Below are 25,095 nucleotides of genomic sequence, written 5' to 3'. Positions count from 1 at the left end.
GAGGAGATTGGATGGGTGGGCACTGGGCAGAAGGGAAGTCCCATTCCTTTCCAAAAGGAAAACATTGTGAACAGTATCACTGTTTTTCAGTGTTTCCCCCACCTTTTTATTCTACGGCAGGCACATGTAGCTTCCCCCCCAAATTTAAACCAAAGCTGTCCCTGGCCACATCCACACCAGGCCTTTATTTCACTTTGGACAGTCATGGCTTCTCTCAAAGAATCCTGGGAAGTGTAGTTAGTGAAGGGTGTTGAGAGTTGCTGGGAGATGCCCTGTTCCCCTCACAGACCTTCAATCAGAGTGGCTGACTGTTAAACCAGTCTGGCCACTGAAGCACTCTCGGTGGAACAGGAGTCTCCCCTCAACACTCTTGACAAACTACACTTCCCAGGATTCTCTGAGGGAAGCCATGACTGTCTCACGTGAAATCAAAGTCTGGTGTGGGTGGGGCCCCGATTAGGCAAGCCAAGCAGCTGTGAGGCTTTTAGAACACTGACAGTTGGTTCTTACTGAGCATGCCCCGCATTATCATAGGCTGCCAGCCAAAAGTTCTTAAATTAATTAAAAATTAGCCAGGCATTTTTTTAACTTTTAAACTGCAGAAGATGAAGGTCAGCGTATGGAGCAAGGTCAGTATTAGGATTACAGGTACTCTGTGAACATGGCTGATTTTTAATGAATTTCAACAGATTATGAGAACTCTGAGAGAAAAAAGTCCAAAAGGGCTCTGGGGATTTTCTCTCTCTTTTTAGACTTTGAACTCTTGATCCTCTCTGACTGTTTTATGTATCGCCATGAAAATTGAAAGTGTTGTTAAACAAGCGTTTCTGGGTTCAGGACTATAAGATTTGGAAGGTTTTGTTTTGCGGAATGTGAAAAATCCACGCTGGCTATAGTATACAGCCACTCTTGTGGCTGTATAATAACCTATACATCAGCAAGTAGAATTCTAGATTTGGTTCTTCTGGTAAAAAACCCAGACATGTAACATGCTTCCTGAGGGGTTCAGAACCAGAAATAAAGGCTTTTAGTTATATGGACATTTTTCTGTAAGAACTTTCTTTCACACCTACCTATAGACACAATACAATGTTTGGTTTAGCATTAGGTTTATTTTATTTGGGACAGCTGCATTACTCACTGCATCTTCCTCTACTAAACACATACATTCTACACTCATCAAAATATAGCAAATATATTTATCTCCTCTTGTGTATACAGAAATAATTTTTCCCTGTAATCAGATTTCAAGTATGCTTATGGTATGATTCACTCTTGTTTTTCTATAGTATGAGGTTATTACTGGTTCAATTATATTTTATGTAAGCTGTGAACTGTTTTGGAAACTCCAGTTGAAAAACAGGATACAGATCTATTAATTAAACAAACCAACATAGCATTTGGGTACTAATAATTCACTGTTAATAAGATCATTATTTCTTGCTGGCACAAAATCACCAAAATATATTAAGATTCCCCCCATCCTGTTTGAAGATTATACCTTTCAGTGTAATAAGCTTATATTTATCTTTGTTGAATTTAATTTTTTTAAAAAAACCAGGGTCATTTTGAAATGTTGTGCTCTTCAGACTTTGTAATTCACTCATCTTTTGTATCACCCTGAAATGTGTAGAAAACAGTCGGCCACTTTATTGGTGAAAATGCTTGAATAGTACTGGATCAAAAACTGATCCATTTAAAAAACCAGTTATTTCTTCTTCCTTTGACTTAATTGCTACTTTGTGGTTGCTGCCTTCTGATTAGACGCATGCTTGTCTTAAGGGAGCATCTTCTAAGCCGCAGTGTTGCAATAAACTCATGAAAACATAGGTAGCACTTAAGCTCAAGGCAAGACACATTATACATCACATTTCAAAAAAGCTATATTATGCCTAATTGCTCTTTCCACAATATAAAGTGAATCAATTAATTTTAATGATTAATAATGATTAATATTCCATACATTATCAAAACTCCTTGTCTGCTCATACTCTTTTCTTCCCCATTTCCATTCAGGAGGAGAATCATCTGGGCCATCTGAAAAAACAAAGTCATGAGGCTAAAGTAAACAACCCATCTACATATACACAGAAAAAAACCTGATGTTTTTAAAGATGTATTTTAAATTGTATTTGTTTTTAGTTACTGTAAACCGCCCAGAGAGCTTCGGCTATGGGGCGGTATACAAGTATAATAAATAAATGTTTGCATGGCTGCACAAAATGAAATAAAACATTTATATTAGCAGCTTGGAATTGCATAATTAAGCCCCTCCCTATCATAGAATCATAGAATAGTAGAGTAGGAAGGGGCCTAGAAGGCCATCAAGTCCAACCCCCTGCTCAATGCAGGAATCCAAATCAAAGCATTCCCGACAGATGGCTGTCCAGCTGTCTCTTGAATGCCTCCAGTGTCAGAGAGCCCACTACCTCTCTAGGTAATTGGTTCCATTTTCATATGGCTCTAACAGTTAGGATGTCCAGTCAAAATGTGGCTTCCTGCAACTTGAGCCCATTATTCCGTGTCCTGCACTCTGGGATGATCGAGAAGAGTTCCTAGCCCTCCTCTGTGTGGCAACCTTTCATGTACGTGAAGAGTGCTATCATATCTCCCCTCAGTCTTCTCTTCTCCAGGCTAAACATGCCCAGTTCTTTCAGTCTCTCCTCATAGGACTTTGTTTCCAGTCCCCTGAACATCCTTGCTGCCCTCCTCTGAACCTGTTCCAGTTTGTCTGCATCCTTCTTGGTGTGGAGACCAGAATTAGACACAGTATTCAAGATGAGGCCTAACCAGTGCTGAATAGAGGGGAACTAATACTTCACGTGATTTGGAAACTGTTGTTCTGTTAATGCAGCCTAATATAGCATTTGCCTTTTTTGCAGCCACATCACAATGTGGGCTCATATTCAGCTTGTGATCAACGACAATTCCAAGATCCTTCTCACATGTTGTATTGCTGAGCCAAGTATCCCCCATCTTATAACTGTTTGGTTTCCTTTTCCTAAGTGTAGAATTTTCTATTTATCCCTATTGAATTTCATTCTGTTGTTTTCAGCCCAATGCTCCAGCCTATCAAGGTCCCTTTGAATTTTGTTTCTGTGTTCCACGATATTAGCTATGCCCCCCAATTTTGTATCATCTGCAAATTTGATAAGCATGCTCTGTACCTCCATATCCACGTTGTTAATAAAAATGTTGAAGAGCACTGGGCCCAGGACCGAGCCCTGTGGTACCCTACTCATTACGTCTGCCCAGTTTGAGAAGGAACCATTGATAAGCACTCTTTGAGTATGATTCTGGAGCCACTGTGGACCCACCTGATAGTTGTTCTATCCAGCCCACATTTAGCTAGCTTGCTAATCAGAATATCATGGGGCACTTTGTCAAAAGCTTTGCTGAAGTCAAGATATATTATCTTATAACTGTAAATAATTTAACAGTTATATAAAGACAAATGTAGGTAAATGTAATTTATAATAGCAATTCATTTTAATTCTATGTATTCTGCAGTTGACCTCTACATCTCAGATAAGTATCTCAGTCTATGCCCTACCAGAAAAAAGGAGGAACAGCAACTGATTTAGATTCTCTTTGATGGCCTCAACTCTTTTAAACAGACTATAGCATGTCAGGAGCAAAAACCTGAGGAGCATTCCCTTACTCTGCCAGGGCATGGAGAAATGTTATACCCTATGATGTTCATGTTGGTAGCTTCTTTTATGGATATCTAGATGTAAAGTTCTACTGCCTCAGGGCTACATTTCTGAAACCATTTATTAAGAGATTAGCAAGGCATTTGGAAAGGTGGGGGAAGAATGTCCAATCTCTATATATGTTGTGACAATACAATTTTATGTTATTTTAACTTAAAACAGATTTTTTGGGGGGGGGATCAGTGCATTCAGGAGAACATTAATAAATAATGGGGGGAAAGATACAGAAATTGTTTCAATAGGTTCATTAAATGTAACTGAAGATCTTTTACCTAGGCCTCACCCAATGGTCCCTGTGTCAAAATTGGTACTAGAGAATTTGGTCCTTATATTTTGACAGCTAGTGTGAAAATTCAAGGAGAAGCAGCATTAAAGACAGTATGCCCAGTACTTTGAAAAGCAGGCTATATATAAATACAAACACTGAACAAATAATAAGCTAAGGTGGAGAAGACAATTGGGGGTACACACAACACATACATGCACGTACATGTCTTCTCCAGGCCAAGACAGGAAATGGATTGAGGAGGGGGCGTGTCCAGTGTTTGCGTTGTGTGTATTTGGGCACAAGAGGGCAGCATAACCCACCATGCCATGTGTTCACCATCTCTGGAGAAGCAGGCTATATAAGCCTCATACACTGAAGTACAAAGGCTTCTCTCAATGTCTCTTCCATTCTATCTCTTTCTATTAATATTGCAACTATTTACCGAGAAGCAAGCTGAAATCTTTGTCCCCTTAGAGGCTGGTGCCTTGGCCTATATTCTCGACCTGAATGGAAAAAAAGATGAGCTTTTATGTTCAGAGAAAAGGAAAAAAACTTGCTCCTCATAGAATTTCAGAAATTATTTTAGAATTTATTTGTTTAGTATACGTTTACCCCGCCGTTCATCTTGCGATCTCATGGCAGGTTACAATTCAATTAAAATATAAACCACCTGACAGACTAACAGAGCAGATAACTCATCCCTACAATCAACCTTAGATCTAGCATAAAACATCCCATGGAGCTAACACAGCCAAACAATACAAACTCGTAACACCACCCTGAAAAGAACAGGTGGGTCTTAACCTGGCACTGAAATATCAGCAGAGTTGGCACCAGTCGTACTTCCTGGAGGAGGGGATTTCATAACTGAGGCACCACTGCAGAGGAAGTCCTTTTATGGAGGAGGAGGAGGAGAAGGAGGAATTTGCCTGCCTGCCATGAAGGAAGAGGTACAGCTTCTACTTCCTCAGAGGATCAAAACCTGTCTCCTTTTATTGAATGTCAAAAAGGATTCCAGTCAAGAGGGACAACTCCTGGTCCTATGAGGAAATCCAAGTCACACTGCTTCCTTCCTTTCAGGGCAGTGGATGCTGTGAGAAGGGGCACGTCCTCCAAGTTCTTGCCTGTCTCCATCACTTCTTCCAGGCATAGGAGAACGAGTCAACAAAATATCCCACACAGAACCAGTCAGGGCTAGTGCTCATTGGGACTAGTAGGGCAGAAGGCAGGGAGACCAACAATAGGTGGAACCAGAGCCAATGATAAACAGAGCAAACTAATTCTAATTTTGTTCTCATCCTCCTGCCTACTGAGTTCTACAAGGGTGGCATTGACACTAAGGAGGAGGAAGCTGACAAGCAGTGCCACTCCCTGAACTAGCTCTAAGTAAGAAGGCAGGCACATGAAGGCTGGCTGAGGTTGGTGGGGCAGGGCCACATTTGTCCCAATGGACCAGTCTCCAGTACACAGAACTCCAGAGGAGGATGCAGCTCAGCCTCCTCTCTCCTCTGGCAACCTTAGATGATGTAAGAGGGTTGCTTGAGCAGGCCTTTTCACCCCAAGCTTTGAGAAGGTTTGGCTTGGTTCCATACTCTGTGCAGTCGCAATCCTTCTAAATTATCCAAGAAATGGCCACATACAGAGATAGAAGACTTTGTTAGAGAGACAGTTGTTTAAAGTGGCAAATTAAACTTGCATTGTTTCAGTTGATAAATTAACAGGTGCTCTAAGCTTGATGTTTACAAGAGGACTAATAAAGGGCTGCCAAATTGTGGTGGTGAGATGGAAGAAAATTATAGACAATTACGTGTGATATTTAAATCACACTGAATAAAACTCAGGCTTGAAAGAGGAAAAGCCTTTATTTCAAATCACTTTCAAGTATGTCCAAGAACCATTAAATAGAGATCTTGCCCAAAGACTCAATCATACTTTAATGAATTGGGGAACAAATTAGAATCTGAAACTAAAAGCAGTCAGCAGACACTATCAGTGAATTCCTTAAGAATCTGAAATAAAACAAATTATAGAAAGTTTCTGCTCAAACAGGAAAATCTTGCATATCTGTGTGGAACAAATTTAGAACTGAAGGAGCTGTTTTATTTTGATGTGATTATCTACTGATATGATTATCTATTTCTGTCATTGTTATAAAATGTCACTGATGGATAATTAAGACGAACCTTCCAGTCTGTTCTTACATTTCATTGCATAAAGTCAATTAACGTTTTGTCAGTGGTTAAGAACAAGTTCTTAAGCAATACTTTCTGTAAAAACAACAAAACAGTAAGCAATTTTAAGATCGTAGCCAAAAGCTCATTTAAAAATTGCCTTTTTACCCAGAGGCTGGGATTCAAAAGAATGGTCAGTTGACTGAGGGCCTCTCCACAGACAATCCCTGTTGTGATGACGGTAAGGACGAGACTGAATTCTGTTTGCATTCTGAAAGCAAGAACCTCTTCCTCTTTCTTGCCTCTCTGGAAAAGAGTTTATTGCACTCAATACTGACAATGCACTAACAAAAAGCAATCCAGAATTCTCATGCTGCAATTTTAGTGTAATTGAAAATTACAGTATATGCATTAATTTGACGTTTCAGCTGACAAAATTATCACTATTCTGTTTTAAGCAATAATGGAAAAATATTGAGGCATTTGACTTTAAAAGCATAGAAGAAATGAACATGGCACTTAGACATGCTTAGGGCAGCTTTGCTTCACATTTGTTTTCTGTACAGACAGCACTTATGTGTAGGAAGCCATTCACACCTTGCATATATGTTATCATATATGTAGACATGTCTATTTTGCCACATGAACTGCCAATTAATGCTTCCTATGTTCACACAGGATATTCGCAACTGATGACATAGAATAATAATCGCATGGGAAATTCACAATATATATAGTTGCCCTTGGTTCCTGCTTAGGGGTTAAGGGTAATAAATATTGTCAATATTGATTTACTGAAGAACTTGCATGACACCTACCTGTCATAAAGCTGTTCAGTCGCTGTCTGCTCTGGATTATTCTACCATTTGCTGAGCATGCTTTGCAGATAAGGGACATCAGATTCTGAAACTTTGCAAGCCAAGACTCCTGCAGACAGGGAAATAATGAAAACAGTGGGAAATTATCTCTTTTTGAGATAAGTTACACTGAAATCCCCAAACATCCAGAAGAAGATACTTTATGGACTCAGTGGCATACTTTAGAAGCCAGTGCATCCACAGCTTCATTTCACTTCTAGCTCAGCACTGTTTACTTCCAGTAAGGCCAGCTATGTTCAGAACTGCTGAAGACATCCAACCTAAGGAGTATTCCCATCTGACCTATGAGGTCTCTCCTTCTCCACTTTCATGTGGGCTGCAGAGGGAGGGATTTATTTTCCTCCCCAGACAGCACAGAAATGCAGCTAATTAGAGGTGCAGGACCCTGATCTGGATTGGTACCCTGGGATTGGGCATAAAAGAAGCTTAACACTTTGCCCTGCTCTGTGGTCTCACTGTGGATTGGCTCTCCACATCTGCAATCTGCATTGTGGAAAAAACTCACATTGGAACGAGTGTAAGCCCCCCCCCTGCAAATCACAGGCGCACTAGAGCCACAATGTATGCACGTGAGGGAAGGGATAAAGCATTCCTAATACCATAACCCCATGCCAGGGTCCCTATCTGGATTAGAAATAAACAATAACATCCCACTGGAGAGAAAGGAAGGTTTCTTCAATTAAAAAAAATATCCCGAATGACTAGAAGATACGTCCACATTGCAAGCTGCAGGTGCACCCCCTCCATCTGGACTGGCCCACAGTGGAAGAGGGATTCTGTGTGTGTGAATGTGAGAAAGAGAATAAACGGAGGATAAATGAGTGGTGTTGGTGTGTGTGAGAGAATGGATGGATAGGGGTAGGTTCTATGATGAAAGAAAGGTGGGATACAAATGTAATAAATAAATAATAGGGGTGCGAGAGAGAAAGAACAGATAATTAGGGGTGGCGTGTCTATGAGAAAAAGATTAGGTGGCAGGGCCACCCACTTTTAACTCCAGCCCCTCCCATCAATAGCATGTGATCCTTAATACATAACCCCCCACAGAATGGAGCCCTCAGGGTGGGGGCAAGTTCCCCACCCCTGGCCTAGGGCAAGGCAAAGGAACTTGAAACAACTAAGTTTTTAGATCTTCATCTCAAGACCAAAATAATTTTTTTGCAATGCTTCTCTATATAATGAAGAAGATGGCCATATCTATATGTTTATTTATTACATCAGCAATAGAAAAAATTAACAGCTGGGAACTATTTTCAGTTTGAAAGAAACATGTTTAGCTTTCCCAAAATATAAAAAATTCCCAAACTAAGCCTGTTTTTCTGAAAACAAAAAACCCCAAGCTTATGTACTTACATTGCCTTCCAAAAGCTCATGTAAAGGGCAACCTCTATGGACCTGTTGGTATTTCTCTTGAAAGAGTTTCCCATCAAATACACGCCACGGCATTAAGTCATCCATTCTAAAGGGGAAGCCACAGGCACTATTGGCCGAAATCATCACACTTAGACCTCGGATGAAGAGTGAACCAAGCTGGACACCTCTTGAATCAACCTGGGCAAGCTGTTAAAACATTTAAAAAAGAGAGACAATCCGTTGCTTGTGCTTAACATGATTCTATTACAATAGGATACAGTGGAAGTATATTTCAGAATTTTCCATTTTATAGAAATTATTCTATTGTATTAGAGCCGTGTTTGCATGTCACAATAAAGCATGCAGTGGGAGAAATAAACCAGGAAACTGCAATTAATCTTAGCGGCCCGTGCAATCTAAACCCAGGCTCATGGTTTGTTTCTCCATAATAAGCCATGATTTATAAGCCAACAACAAATCATAGCTTAAGGCTGGCTAGCAATTCTGGTTTGTTAGGGAGAAACAAGCCACAATCCCAGGCTTGGATGTCACGTGAAACCAAGCTTAACGGCAGTTTCCTGGGTTGTTTCTTCCACTTATGATAGGGGAGGAACAAAGTGGGAGTGATCAAGCAGCATGCACAAGCATGCTCCTCATTCCCAATAAACCCTTAACTCTGGCTTATTGTGATGAGATGGCCAGTATCTCTAGTGTTGCCAGCAATGTTAATAGATGAGATGGATAAAATTGTACCTCCATATGCCTCAACATGAGTGGGAATAAAGAATGGATCAGAGCTGCAGTCATCTGTCTTGTTGGCTTCCTCCATCATACAGAAATCCTGTGGCTACCACCACCACCCAATATAGGAAAATGCAGAGAAAAATCTATCTAATTACTGTTTGAGTACATCACACAAACACAAAATTAGAAGGCCACTGGACAAAAACAAATCCATGTGACTGAATGTGGAGGATGTGATAACTAGTAGCCCGGCCTGTTTGTAACTATACATGTTGTGCTGGATCCACTGGAGGGAGTAAAGAAGATAAGAACGTCAATTCAAATAGCAAAATGCCAAATACAGGGCCTCTAATATTTTAAAGACAGACAACTGAATAAATAATTTTAGTAAAATGAAAGAGCTATTAATTTTAATGTTTAAGTGCTTGTCAGTTATCCTAGTGCTTTTGCATTGAGAACCCTGGACGATAAACAGCAGGTTTACTTCTTACTGAGCAACTGGGTGGAATAATGCCTGCATGTTTTCTTTATATCTCCACAGATAAAAGACTTTAAAAGAAATTAAGGCTGAAAATGCAAGGAGAGGAAAAAAGAGAGAAAAGCCTGGAGTATCATGCGGGACTCACAGCTGCCCCCATGGCTACAGGCCTGCTGCTAGTTTACCATCCCCACCGTACCAAACATGTGCAACACTGAGAATGTGCTCAGTGTGGGGCAGCCTGAATGGCAAGGAAGCTGTGCCAGCTGCAGCAGCCTCCCAGGAACACATAATAAGAAATCAAAGAACTGGGGGAAGGACGGTGGGGACGGTGAAGCAGGAGGGATCCTACTGCTACCTATGCACAAGCTGCTTTTGCCTGAATGCTTTCCAGCAATGCCTAGCTGAGTCAAAACCTCTTTGCCCATGGCACTAGGAGAGCTAGGACACTGTCCCACCTGGCAGCTCTTGCTGTGAAGTATGTATGTTTTGTCTTTGATGGATGACTTAATTACGGGTGATAGACAATCCCATTAATTTTAGGTGCCACTCCAGCAGCGCATATCTACTGAAGTGATGTTTGGGTCTTCTTTCTTTTGCAGTCAAGAGAACCTAACTGCCTTTGTTGGGGGAACTTTAGTTTTCTACTCATAGCCTATTTGAGCTTATCATATGGTACTATTCATGACTAGGCAAGCATTCCATAATTAATTTTTTAAAATAGCATATTTTTTCTTTATGCACATTTATTTGCATAATAATGGCTAATGTGGTAAGAGAACCCCGGCTTTAAGGTAAACATCCAGCTTTTAAGCTGCCTCTGGGAAAAAATGCCAGCTTCTGTTTCCGCTATACTTTTTGTGTCTCTGTGGTGCCCTTTGGAGCCACAGGAGTGTGGGAGTTGTTTTTCCAGAAGATGATCCTGCGTGGGAGGGGACCATGTGTGAAATGACACATCATCTTGGGCAGCCCTGTAGTTAGCCTTCCTTGTCAGGTGGGGCAGCCACATTTCCAGCTGTGGCATTGGAGGACTGAGACACATAGCGCCAACCAATCCCAACCCCACTGGTGGAGAGGACATGAGGGCCGGGCCAGGCCAGAGGAAGGGAAAGGCAGTGAGGGACCTTCTGTCGGTCCTTCTCCATCCAGAGTGTGTGTTAACTTACATTAATGAAGTTTAATCAGTTGAACTGTCTCGCCCTTTTGGGGGAGATCCCCAGGAATACCAGATTCAAAGCTTGACCTTGCCTATAGCTACAGTCCTTTTTCACCTGTAGTCTGTCCCTGTGTTCTGATTGTTCGTGAACTGAACTACTCTGGTAATGAATGTGAGCTCCTGAGTTTGGCTTTGATGCTGCATTAAGTATCTCAGTTTTAGATTCCACCTGAAAAACAAACTTGTCCATACTACAAGTTGAGGGAAGGGCACAGAGAAAATAAATACTTTAGGATGTGTTTATTAAATCTACTTGAGAGTCCCTCCTTCTAGTCTTACTCCTCATCTTTAGATTTTCCTTCCTGTTGGGCAATGAAGAGAAAGCTTTTTAACTAGCTTCTATATAAAGGACTAACTAAGCAGTTGAAAACTAACTGTGGAAAGCAATTGGAATTTATTTCAACTGGTTGCTGGGTTGATTCTTCTGTTCACAAACCCTGAAAAGGCCTCATGTTGAGTTGCACATACTGGGAAAATCAGATGTTAGGTCTGAGTTACAATCTAGGTGTTGTAGCGCACATGGAAATATTTCTATTTCTCTTGGGCTGTTTTCATCCTTTGCCATCAAGTACTCAAGAAAAAGAAAAAAATAGTCACTATGACTGTGAGTATAATGAGTGCTTTAAAAGTGTAAAGGGTAGTCATTTTTTCAGATCACGTTATGGCTTTATTTCACCCTTTAACATTAAGCACCCAGTCCTACTCTATTCATTATAACTGCAGAATAAACAAACTCTTGCTTCTTACTGCAGGCAAACACACCTGCTTCTTTATTGCTGGCTGGGTAGAGAACACAAATGAAAATGAAAAGCAGAGCAAAGGAAAGTCCAAGGGGTGGTGTCTAACTGTAGCCCATAATACAAAGTTCTAATATTTAACTCTTCAAGGGTCATGTCACTATACAGGCTGTTTTTTTCCTGGATCACTAAAGTAGTTATAGGGTGATTGTGATCATGAAAAATCCACCCTCAGTTAGGGAAAGTCCTGAGTGAGCAGACTTTGGGGGCTCTTCCAGATTAGGCTTTTGTTGTGCACTCATCCTGCCTTATTCATTGAATTTTTCAGAGGGTCCTATTTTCTGTTCTTAAAGCAAGCTGTCATTCTTTAAATGGAAGTTGTTGTCACAAATTAAAAAGAAGATAATTTCCCCAAAAAATCCCAAGGGGGGGCAAAGCACAGCTCTGAGGGGGGCAGCGCACCCATCCCCCAGCTACAGGCCTGTTCTTGGGTAGAGCCAATCATGCAGGGTTTTTCCACATGGAAAAAACATGTCATTGGCCCCATCTATCTGGTTCATCATTCACATGCCGGTCCCAGGTGTAATGGCCTCACAGTTCCCATGAAAAAGAAGCTGAAGAGTGCCTTTAGTGGAAGGGTGAAATCAAACCATTGGCTCCATGGTCCTGGGAAAAGGAAAACAATGTCCACTGCTAGCAACCTCACTAAAGACTTAATATTATGTTGTGTGAAAAAAACTATGGGACAGTTTGGTGGAAACTGCAGATGATTAAGATCATATGTATGGCCTATGTGTAGATTAGATTACCATTTAAAGTAATACAAAAGAATCTTAAACCTGTTAAAGATAGCTAAAAAAGAGAAAGTGCTTTAGGTGCTTTAATGAAATGACTGACAGCTACAGCCAGATGGTCTAGGTGACATTCACATGGAAATTCCTTGTACATTGCACAAGGAAAAATACAGCTTTTGATGTGGGACAATCTCTGCATGTGTTATCTTTCTCTGTGACTCTTGGGCTAGAAAATATATGGGCAGCAGTTAGTAACATGAAAACAGGAGGAGGATCCTAGTGAGATAGACTTAAGAATCACCTTTTCTCTTCCTCATGCCCTCAAGTGCCTTGATACATTTAATATTTCTAATGTTCCTTTTGCGTTCTCTTTTGTTTTCTCTCCTTGTGGCAAGAATCCAGATTCTACCGAAAACCAAAATTACAACCATGATTTTGCAAACCAATTAAATATATGGTAACGTTCCTTTTTTGCACAATCATTTCTTTTTTCTAGATTTGGTTTTCTACTACACTCCCTGTATATAGCTACCAGTGGCGTTTTAACAACATCATGAGAACAAATGTTCTCAGTTAGACTAATAGATAATGTATGCCTGCTTTTCAGCGGCTTTTTCTCAGATTCCAACCCTAAAGGGAATGGGACCACAGGAGGGTGCAACTACACCCTAAAAGATATTCACATTTTGTGTTTTTGAGAGTTTTGCTTCTCAGAATTAAAGTGCAGTTACAAGGAGTACCACAGAATGCAATGCTCTTCTTCCCTTGCATAGGTTGTCGATACTGGATATTAAATAAACTAAACTAAAAACTCATTCTTTAAAAACTGACTGATTTCCTAATAAACACATTTGCTTTAGATTCATTTGGATTTAATATGGAGCTGCAATCACCAAAGTCAACTAATTGCTCCCTCACTTCCAATGCACCATATTAAAGAATTAGGCACACAACCAACCCTGATTAGTGAAGCGATACTCTTGTCCACAAGTTAATAGCCTTGGGCTTTTCTGGAAGCTCCAGCTGATGCAGAATGCAGCTAGATTGCTGATGGAGGAAGATGGCTGACAGAATGTGACACCTCTGCTAAAGCATCTACACTGGCTGCCCATATGCTACTGGGACAGGTTCAAGGCTGTTGTGTTAATATATAAAGCTCTGAACAACTTGGGTCCAGGATACCTTAGGGACCTCCTGAGCCCTTTTATCTCAGTCAGTCATGGAGATCATCCAGAGAAGCTCTGTTAGTTGTCCCTGTGTTACAGAAGCCCAACTGACCTCAAGTAGAAGTCAGACATTTAGCCTTGCCGGGCCATGCTGTGGAACACTCTTCTAGCAGAGACTCCACAGGCATCCTTCCTTTTGACTTTCAGGCATCTCTTGAAGACTTTTTCATGCTGACAGGCCTTTCCACCTTTTAAAAAAATTATTCAGTCACTTTAATGATTATTTGTTTTGTTTCAATGGTGCTTTATGTTTTATAATTGTAAGCCTGGCATTTTATGATACGGTGGTATAGGAACACCTTTATAAATAAATAAGTTGCAATAGTGTGCTCTGGTAGATCTATCTACCCAAGGGTCCAAATTCAGGGAACTGATCCAAAATGACATCTAAAGACCCCATTCAGACCTTCTGCAATCTCAAGCCCTTCCCCCTCTTTCTCAAAAATTGTAAGCTAAGATTCTTAGGATTCTGCCCAGGTCAGTTAAGGCACACTTTGGCTCTGCAACCTCCCTGGCTGTATGGATGTTATTGTTTGCGTTTTAAGTAAAAGGGCAGAACAGAAGGGAAGCTTGCCTCATTTCTGAATCAAGGATAAACCTCATTGGTGTGAAGAGTGGCACAAATCTCACCTAGAGGCAATGCTGACAACAAGGAATGGTAAATCTAGGAGCCATTTGCAAATTAAATCAACCCATGCAAATGAGCAAATCAACTTGCCTGTGACATCTGAATGACCCATTTATTGAGCCTCCATCTGGAAACATCAAAGGAATGATCACTTTGTACATTTAATGGCGAGGAACCAATAATGTGTAAAAGTGCCACTTACTTTCTAGACCCTCTTTACAAAAAATGCTACCAGTTTCCTTGGACAGTGGAAAACTGTAGCAAGTTACATCTTTAGCTGAAATACAACCTCAACAAGATGGTAACTTCAGTTGGCATCAATCAGCTTTAGCTGGCATCAAAGACTGCAGACTGATGACAGCTCTATCCATCTTTTTTTTTTTGTCGGATGGAATGTAAAATGTCATTTATTTTGAAAACATACTTACTATGTATTCTTTTTTTTAAAAAAAGACTAAAGCTTAAACTAAGACCTTCCTGCTCAATGTTTAGTCAAGGTAGGAGCAAAGGCAATGTGGCTAAAAAGAAGGAGGGTTTTACCAACTAAGGCATCTGTTGGAAGAACAAAACAAGAATAACCAGTTCTTAAATGTCCCTAATGCTTCACACGGTAAATATTTAACAGTAAACAAATCAGCAGTTTGGGGTTTATATATGCTCAGAAAGGTTTATTTACTGTGCTTCATTGGCAGATTTGTGTAAAGTGATACTTTGGTTGAACAAAACTGATATTTACTGTTAGCTAAGGCTCTGGAGTGAACCTAAACAACAATTTCAATATCACTTTACATTTCTGTATCCCACTGAAAAGAACCCGAAAATAATAATAATAAAAATAAATCAGCAAGAAGCTTACTACAAATAGAGCCATGTTTATAAACAAAAATCCAAACTAGTTAAATTCTCTTCTAAAGTTCAAAGGGATTCAGTTTGGGGCATCCCCACAAAGCAATTTCCTGCACTCCTGTTTTGGCCCTGAGAAGTGCACTGCAGAGAACTGTACAAGGAATAACGAGGAAGTTAACCATTCAGGTTACGACCCTACCATGTGGACCAGCTGATGACCAGCACAGGCTGAAAACATCCTGTGAGGAACAGATATGCTAAACCATGTATCCCACTCCATAAATTATAACTGTGTGGACATGTCTTTGGGGCCATTCCCATATATATATATATATATATATGGGAATGGCCCCATACAAGTTGGGGTGGCACAGAGGCTAAGAGAATGGGCTGTGTACCAGAAGTCCAAATCTCACCTCTGCCATGAGCTCACTAGGTGGCCTCAAGAAATGCCTCCCCCCATCTGAAATGAAATGGGAATGAAAATGCAGACCTGGCTTTTATTTCACTTATGGAAATAAAATGAACTCATCTAGAGCACTATATAAATGCTATTATTGCTGTTGCAAAGGCTATATGCCTGTAATGCCTTTGTTTTTTAAAAAACGGCAGTCCCATCCATTATCAACGGCAATTTTTGAATTATAAGAAGGCACACTTCTATTCCCACACATACATGCTCTTCACATGAGGACCATCTGGACTACAGATACTTTAAAAAATCATAATGGACTTTTCATAGTGCCACAGCGAATATACACTGTTAAGTGGTTTTGTTACAGAATTGAAGAAGACAGATATTTGCTAATACAGAGTACACCTGATTAAGGTTAACATATCAGTTACACAATGAATATGTATTAGCCCTCGTAGAAAAATTACATGCAACAGCTTTTCCATGTGAAACTTCTCTCAGTTTGGGTCTAAAATGACAGACTACCAGTCCACACCACTTTAGGCATCTATATAAGACTAATACAAATTCTCAAAAATATCTTGAGCAAGCTGATAATTATCTGCTCATGTTCAACGTCCCTAGAAGTCTGACCCAATAAAGGAACTTTTTATTTTACATATAATAATACCTTGCTATTGATGGCCATGGCAGTGTTTCTCCTGACAAATAAAGCATTAAAAATAATGGGCATACTACCTTTGCAGTGACCTTTATTTCATACATGTGGTGTTAAATTCCTAATGGCTATCACAATAAAGTTCCTTAGAGTGCCACAGATCTCTTTCCCTTTGCAAAATGCAGATACTACAGAACTTTTCTAAGTGTTTTTCAAAGTAGGCCAGATGGGTGTAATATATGCTACGCACATACGTGCTGGGCAGCAAGTCCTTATTGAGTAGTCTGGCTATTGAGCCATTCACTACATTTTCAGGGATGGATTTAGGGACAGGCAACCACCAGGGATGTTGAGTTACAGAGACACCTATCACCGACTATCTACTCAACAATTCACTCAGCAGCTGAAACAATACAAAAAGTCCATATAGCACAAATAAACAGTTTTACAGATCCTAGCATGCACAGTTATTGTGGATCAAAGTTGTGAAATGGGCTACAAATGCAGTAAGAAATAAGGTATTTAAACATTAAACAAATGGAGGGGGAGCAATGAAAACACTCCTCGCCTGAGGCATCATTTGGTTTAGGGATGGCTCCGTCTGTATTGCCTTCAATGTGTGCCTGCTTGGGCTTGCTTCATGTTGTCAGCATGTTTGCGCAACAAGATAGCAACTGGAACAATAACTTTCAAACAACACAGGTTGTTCCTTCATTTTTGTTAATTTCACAAAGCTAAAATTAGAACTAAAAAGAGATGATCTCCAAGTATGCAAGAGATGGAAGTTTGTAAGCAGTATCTTATCTTTAATGCAATCTACTCTGCATTGCCAAGTGACCCTTTAGGTTTAGCATTTCAAACCACCCTAGGAAGTGAATCATGCTGTACTGGAGGGGAGGGGGCAAGTGGGGTGCTAAAATTTATTGCTATTTTCTGAGGCTGAGAAAATCAAGGTTAAATTGTTTTCTCAATTTTAGCAAATAAGAGACAGGAACAAGCCACAAAATGTTTGTGTTCCCACCAGCCTTCTTTTATGCACAAAAAAGAGTAGCTTCTGCTGATAATATACAGTAAATTTAGGTGAGTGGTAAATGACAGGATGAAGTCCCCACAAAGGTGTGGTTCACTTTGGGTTAGTGAGATTGCATGAATGCGTGGGCTCCCAGAGAGGAGTGTGCATCTGTTTTACTCCTTCCCAGACTTTTTACTGCCATGTTGAGCTAGGCCAAGGTTTGTCTTAGTGTGCTGTCTGAACTGGAGCTTGTGGTTTATTTTTATTTATTTATTTAATTAAGCTTATATACCGCCCGACTAGCAACAGCTCTCTGGGCGGTGAACATTAAAAATACAATAAAAATAACACAAAACTGTACACAAAACTGTACAGTCTAAAATCAAAATATAATCATTTACAATTAACAGGAATTAAAATGCCTCAGAGAAGAGAAAGGTTTTAACCTGGCGCCGAAAAGATGATAGTGTCGGCGCCAGGCGCACCTCCTCGGGGAGACCATTCCATAGTTCAGGGGCCACCACTGAGAAGGCCCTAGATCTTGTCACCGCTCTCCGGGCTTCCCTATGAGTCGGAACCCGGAGGAGGGCCTTCGTAGTAGACTGTAGTGTACGGGCCGGTTCATATCGGGAGAGGCGTTCCGACAGATATCGTGGTCCCGCGCCGTATAAGGCTTTATAGGTAAGTACCAACACTTTGAATCTGGCCCGGAAGCATATTGGAAGCCAGTGCAAACGGGCTAGCACAGGTGTTATATGCTCAGACCGCTTAGTTCTTGTTAGCAGTCTGGCTGCCGCATTTTGCACTAGCTGTAGCTTCCGAATCGTCTTCAAAGGTAGCCCTACGTAAAGCGCATTGCAGTAGTCCAGACGCGAGGTTACCATAGCATGTACCACTGATGAGAGGTCCTCCTTACTCAGATAGGGATGTAGCTGGGCTACCAACCGAAGTTGGTAGAACGCATTCCGGGCCACCGAGGCTACATGAGCCTCAAGTGTGAGGGAAGAGTCTAAGATGACTCCCAGACTACGCACCTGTTCCTTTAGGGGGAGTGTAACCCCATCCAGGACAGGGTATATATCCACCATCCGATCAGAGAAACCATCCACCAACAGCCTCTCAGTCTTGTCAGGATTGAGTCTCAGTTTGTTAGTTCTCATCCAGTCCATTGTCGCAGCCAGGCAACGGTTCAGCACGTCGACTGCCTCACCTGAAGAAGATGTAAAGGAGAAGTAGAGCTGCGTGTCATCAGCATACTGATGACAACGCACTCCAAAACTCCTGATGACTGCCCCCAGCGGCTTCATATAAATGTTAAAAAGCATGGGAGACAGAACCGAACCCTGCAGGACCCCACATTGGAGAACCCACGGTGTCGAGCAATGTTCCCCAAGCACTATCTTCTGGAGACGACCCGCTAAGTAGGAGCGGAACCACTGCCAAGCAGTGCCTCCAACTCCTTAGCTCTTGTCCCTAATCATGAGCTGTAACTGCATGCTTGCACCATCTGGCTAAGCATGTTGAGCGAAGGAGGCCTGAGTGACATTTTTGTGGGGCTTCAAGTTTTAATTAGTTTAACCAATAGATCATTCATTAAAAAACCTGAATTGACTAATCATTACCATATAACAAAATTCATCAGTGATGAAAAATTTAATCAGTTGGGTTGGGAGTTAAAAGCACACTTGTTCGTTTTTGAAAATGGTTTGATTCTGGGATGCTACAGTAACAGGTAGCAAACTTTAATATTTTCAAGATGGACTTTTTTAAAAACATGGGTGGTATAGCTGTTTATTAAAATGTAAATTATCTTCCACTTCCTTTAAAATCTCAAAAAGAATTGTTTATATTGAGGTTGTTGTAATATGCAATTTTAAACGCTTAATTAAATTGCTAAAAATGCAGAACTCAAAATTCTTGAATCAGTAGCCAACCCTACTTTTTTGGCATAGACAAGTGTCAAGGTCACAGCTGAGCAAGTCCTGGAAAAAATATGAAATTTAAGTTAAGCTACGTGATGGTGACATGTGATCTTGCCGCATGTCTGTGGTGTGTCAGAGCATCTAAATGCCAACTTACTGTCCAGATAATTATACCTTGGTGAGTTCTCCACATTAATCAATATCTCAGCAAGTTATCAGGAAGCATGCAATTCAGCTTTCATATGCAGGTTTTTGTAGTCCTCTATTCATAATGAAAAGGCTTCTTGTCACATCCACACCATACATTTAAAGCACATGACTTCCCCCAAAGAATCCTGGGAATTGTTGTCTAGCCCTCACAGAGCTACAGCTCCCAGTAACCTTAATGAAGTACAGTTAGCAGGATTCTTTGAGGAGAGCCATGTGCTTTAAATGGCTTTACATGTATGGTGTTATTCTATAATAGAGCTGACACCCAGCTTACATCCTCTGCAGTACTTGCACACTACCAAAAGTCAGCATGGAGCTTCATCAATTCATCTTTGTCCCTGGGGCAGAAATATAGTCTACAGGACCCCGCTTTTCAAGATTAGGCAGAATGCTTTGAAAACACAATCAGCAAAGGGTTATGGGACAGCTTTCAGTGCTGTCAGGGATCATCTTCAGTAAGGAAACTGCAGCACATACAATAGCACAAATGATTTCACTTCTTTTAAAAAATACATGTATCCCCAGCTACATTTTGTAAAGGAAATTTGAGAACGCATGCTCTACATTAATATTGTTACCTTTTACCTTTAGTACCAGCAAGGGGAACATTTTACTGATTGGCCACGAGGTTCAAATTGACCACATTCTACAAAGCACGGCAGCCCTAAGGCTTCAGTGCCTTTGCTCTCAGATGCCATACCCTTCATAGCTGGTGACCAAAATACCTGCCTGACCACTGAGATAAACATGCAAGGCCCTCCTCCAGGTGCCTCATCATCAGAAGTGAGATGGGTGACAACCGGGGAGAGAGCCTTCTCAGTGGTAGGACCTTGTTTAGGAAATTCTCTCCCCAGGGAGGCTTGCATGCCACTCACTTAGCTATCTTTTCAGCACCATGCACTTTTATTTTCCCAGACTTTTCTCATTCAAAATGATTATATTACTGCCAGTTTTCATCTGCTCTTTTAGGCATTTCAAATTTCCTTGTTTCCTTGCTGTGTTTTATTGTGAAGGCCTCCCAGAGAATATTTATACTCAGCACTGGATTGGAAAAATTTAAATGAATTGTCAGAATGTGCCACATGTATTTTTGATTCTCTTCCATTTCTCCACTGGCCTTCCTCCTGAACGCCTAGGCAGATGTGAGAACTTGTATTCCTGTCCTTGTGTAACAAAGGGCAGGCAAACAGATGCACACTGGGGGGAGGGAGCAATTGACAAGCAGGGGCATGTGCCACAGTTTACTTCCTGCAGGCTTCATTCCCCATGCCACACTCCAGTCTAGGCAGCACCTGCCACTTGAGAGTACAGGTCACCTCTTAATCAGGACACTATCTTCCTTCTTCAAACAATCTTTTTAAGATCAGCCTGAACAAAAAGAATGCTTTTCAGACTTTCTGTAACCTAGCCATTATACACCCCAAGCACATCAGAAGTCAGCATTCCCTGTTAAATATTATCCTAACTCTCCCACAGTTGCTAGTTTCCTCCAGCACTGTTTTGTACTGTAGGCTTCTGAAGCTCTCATTCCCCATATTTACTTTACAGAGTTCGACAAAAAGAAAATATGTAATAGGTGCCACTCATTTGAGTCACTGTTTGTGCAATCCAAAATGTGATTATTCAGAGTAAGTCCCACTGAGTTTAATGGGACATTCTCTGGTAAAAGGGTTTACATACACTTACCTGGGAGTAATTTCAATTAAACTAAATGGGACTTACTTTTAAACAGAAATGCATATGATTGTACTGTTAAAAGTCTACAGTTACATACCCATTTACATTCTTAACATTAATGTCTGTAGTTGCCATTTTCTAACATTCCTTCAAAAGGAACCCTTCTGTTTTGTAAGGCAAAAGAAAAAATATATAGGCTAGGCTCAGAGAGTATTTCAGTGTGCTCAAGGGCAGGTCTGGTACCAGCAGTAGATCATGTTAGACAATGGCCAAGGGCCCTCGGGCTTGGAAGGGCCCTCACTGACCCAACCATTCATTGCCCTCCACTACCGCCCCCCTGATACTTTCCAGCAAAAGAGGGCAATGCTGCTTTTGAACTGGAGCCAAGCTCAGCTCCAGTCCGCAACAACTGCTCACCATTGTAAGTTACTCAAAAAGTAATGCCCTGGCCAACAGATCTATGAAATTTGTTAATTTTATATATTTCATAGATCTATGGGCTGAGGCATTGAATTCTGGGTAACCTGATGCTGGGCAGTTAGGAGCCAAGCTTAGCTCCCATTCCAAAGTGCCATTGCCTGTCCACTGCTTAATCATGTCCAGGCCCTAGTGGAGGGTGATGAGTAGCACTGGTGCCACCAAAGCAACAGCAGAGAAAGCATCTGGTAGCCACCAATAGTAGGTCTAGGCCCTGTCCTGGCTGGGAGGCCCATCACTGGTACTATACCAAGGGCCCTCCAACGTCTGGTGTCAATTCTGTTCAAGGGTTTATATATCCTCAATATCCTTATTTAAAACAGTAGCTCTTGTGTCATACCTGTTTTTGAAACGTCTCTGAATTTTAAAAAAGTGTTTCATTGCCCAGCAAGCAAGAAGCAGCTAGTAAGGGAAGCTGCTGTTTGGAAAAAAACTGCAAACAAGAACATTAGAGCCCTTCTAGATCAGAAGAAAGCTCTAGGCTAGCATCCTCTTTTCTACAGCAGCCAAGCAGATGCTATGGGAAGCCTGTAAGTTGTTGTTCCCAGTGACTGGTATTCAGAAGAATGCTGCCTCTGATCCTGGAGGTAGCATGCAGCCATTATGACTAGTAGTCATTGACAGATAAACTCATGGAGGATCAGGCTAATTTCTAGGTAAAGCCATTACAGGAATACCCCGCATTAATGTATGCAATGGGTCCAGAGCGAGTACGTAAACCGAAAATGTACTTAAAGTGAAGCACTACCTTTTTTCACTTATCGATGCATATACTGCACTGCAATCATCATATACGGGCATAACTGATGTAAATAACGCATTTATAACTAAAATAAACACAGTAGGCCTTATTTTAAGAAAACGTTTGTAGTTGGAAACTGATTGGGCGGTGGCGTCATGCCGTTAAGTGTCCGTTCTTGCGAAGCGAGCGTACGTAAACGGGAATGGTGCTACTGTAAATATGTCCATACTCACGAGTGTCTGTAAAGTGAGGTCCGTATAGCGGGGTATTCCTGTATTACATTTGCAGAAGCAAATTCTATAGTTAAGTATGCAATGTGTGACGTACTTTCTTTTGTTTGTCCTGAATCTGCCACCATTCAGTTTCATTGGATGGTCTGTTTTTAGCATTATGAGATGGAAAGAAAAATGTATCCCTGTGCACTTGTTGCAGCATTTTTTAGATCCAGAGCACAATATTTAAAAATTATTGGTACTGTACCCTTTCTGTATTTGCATGCCCCTTTTGGATTGCTATGACAATTACAGGATACCTAACTCCTAATAAAAACAAGGAGGAATTGTGCACAGCAAACTGCTTCAGTTTCATAAATTTTCTTGGGATTTAAGTGTATCCACCAATTTTTACGGTTTATGTCTGCTCTGCAAAGGAGAGTGACATTCAGGTTCCACCTGTAGGTAGTGCTCATCTTACGAGACATATTTATGAGTCTGCCATTTGCTTTTCCTGTAGATTTCCAACAAAGGAATAAACAACAAGAAAAGGTTTAAAGCTTTTTAAAAAATAAACATATTTTTAAAGATGTTTTGTTTTAATACGTTTTTAAAAATGTTTTGTTTTAATATATTTTAAAGTCTCTTTACATTATGTTTTAGGGTGTTTTTAGTGTTTCTGTTTGCTGCCTTGAGCTCTATTGGGAGGAAGGGCGGGATATAAATAAAATAAATAAATAAATGAAAAGTGTGTGTGTTTATTTTCATGGGGAGGATATGCCACAAACATTTTGACTTTTAGTACTAATAATGTAGCAGATTCAACGGCTTTTCCAGATTATTCAAATCGAAATCATTCCATTGACTGTTGGAGACAGATGTCATTTGATTCATTTACAGCACAATCCTGTACTTCTATTCATAGCCAAGGAGCAATTGGTTAGATTTGTGTGTTCCATGGAGAATATGTATTGTACAAGATTGGGACATTTTTAAACAATGTTTCTGCCTCCCTTTTTTGTGCTTAACACCTTAACAACAGTTCTTCTCAATGGAATCCTACTGCAGGGTTATAGAACATAAAATTATGGTTCCTTTCCTTTGAATAACAAATGGTTGTTCTACAATCAAATTTGAGGACAATATTTCCTATTTTCTGTATGATGTGTTGGCAATTTTGAATCCTCTCCCCCCACCCCTCACAACATTTGTGGGTGTGAAAGTATGTAGATTCCAAACCATAGAGGGAACATCTTCAAGAAAAAACATGCCCTAATATTCTGCCACAAATTTTCCACAGAAAACCAAGTGCTTCCCTAACCTGTCAGAAGTAAGTCTTACTGACTGCAACCTAAGGCAGAACAAAAGACTCTTTGAGTTCAGGTACATAATTATATACCTATATTCTTTCTTTCTTCCTCCTTCCAGCTTGCTAGAGAGGCAAAAGCAGAATAGAGGTAAAATAAATCCTATGCTTGGAAATACTTCTATCAGTTATTTTAATCCAAGTTATTCATTTTTATATGGGATTTAATGGACTATGTGCTACATAAATATTCAAGTCTTCTGTATAAAATATGTTATGCAATAAAAATACACTGTATTTTATGCAGTGGTCTTTGAATTGAAAACAGAAAGATTTTAGTCATACTTCCAGCTTAGATATGAGGGGTCTTGCATGTGCAGACCTCTGAGAGCATCAGAGATCTGACACGCATATACAAGAAGACCCTAAGATTGGTTATTTTTCATTTCTTTTTGTCCTACCAGCACGCAACATAAACACAACAGTAACCGCCACAGCAAGATTCTTCACACAACATTGTCTAAGGAAGAGACAGCATCAAGTGTTCATATAGGTAGGAAAAGTCATTCAGATAAAAAGTGCATCAGAGTAGTCCACAAATCTATATAAAAAGTACTGACAAATACACCTATAAAATATGTCAGCATTTCGTGTTCACACTCAATTTGGTTTATGTCTTTTATGGTATAAAGCTATAAAGCCAGGCACTTAAGAGATTCTAGAACATAAAATCCTGTTCTGTGTGTCACATACATTATTTTTCCACAAAGAGAAACATTTTCTTTCAGTTAAAGCTACACTGATTTACTTAATGTTTCTTTTCTCTCTCTTATGTTATGCAGTCGTAATGCAAGTTCTGCACGGCGCTAAAATACTTTGATGAGTGTAACCAACATAAATGCCAAACACAACAACAAAAAAGCTTGTTTTTTAGCTGTAGGGGGAATGAGGCAGGTACCAACAGGACACAGAAGACAGACAGCGCATGCATGGAATTCCAGGGTAAATATGCCAGCCAACAATGGGAAACGGCACAGACACACAACTTGCAAGTGGCTCATTCGCCTTGTTATCAAGTGAGGGAGTGTTCAAAATACTGCAAGTGGCTGTTCAAAGCAACCCAAAATTCCACAAGTAGTAGCTGGTGAGAAAAGAAGCCCCACCCACTTCTAAAACTTACTTCCCCTATAAGCAGCTTATGCCTCAAGCTGCTCAAGAGGCACCCATAAAAAACACACCCTGCTTACAAAAAAATAAAACTACAAGTCTTGGATAAAGTTTAAAATAAATATGGTATAGTCTCCTTGAACCACAGCAAGAGCTACTACATCAAAGTCTGTATACATTCCTTGCAACTTAGGTTTTTACAGGAAGGTGATCTTCCATTAAAGTTTATACAACTAACTAATATG

The 25,095-nt window shown here is 40.4% G+C and overlaps 1 protein-coding gene across 4 annotated transcripts in view; it reads right to left on the bottom strand.

Annotated features, from left to right (window-relative positions):
* Nucleotides 1-1,913: 1,913 nt before the first annotated feature.
* FAM120B (family with sequence similarity 120 member B) overlaps nucleotides 1,914-25,095 on the bottom strand; it is a 69,970-nt gene continuing 46,788 nt past the window's right edge. For all 4 annotated transcript variants that reach the window (XM_061624439.1, XM_061624438.1, XM_061624441.1 and 1 more), the window contains 5 exons: nucleotides 8,384-8,590; nucleotides 6,971-7,079; nucleotides 6,321-6,458; nucleotides 4,424-4,484; nucleotides 1,914-2,037 (listed from right to left, as the gene is read on the bottom strand). In XM_061624439.1, coding sequence (XP_061480423.1) covers nucleotides 2,025-2,037; nucleotides 4,424-4,484; nucleotides 6,321-6,458; nucleotides 6,971-7,079; nucleotides 8,384-8,590 — 528 coding nt within the window. In that variant the 3' untranslated portion in view covers nucleotides 1,914-2,024. The remainder of the gene's footprint in view (nucleotides 2,038-4,423; nucleotides 4,485-6,320; nucleotides 6,459-6,970; nucleotides 7,080-8,383; nucleotides 8,591-25,095) is intronic.

The sequence above is a fragment of the Rhineura floridana genome, chromosome 4 (assembly GCF_030035675.1).
Source record: "Rhineura floridana isolate rRhiFlo1 chromosome 4, rRhiFlo1.hap2, whole genome shotgun sequence".
NCBI classification, from domain to species: domain Eukaryota; kingdom Metazoa; phylum Chordata; class Lepidosauria; order Squamata; family Rhineuridae; genus Rhineura; species Rhineura floridana.
This window is presented reverse-complemented; position numbering and strand designations above follow the sequence as displayed.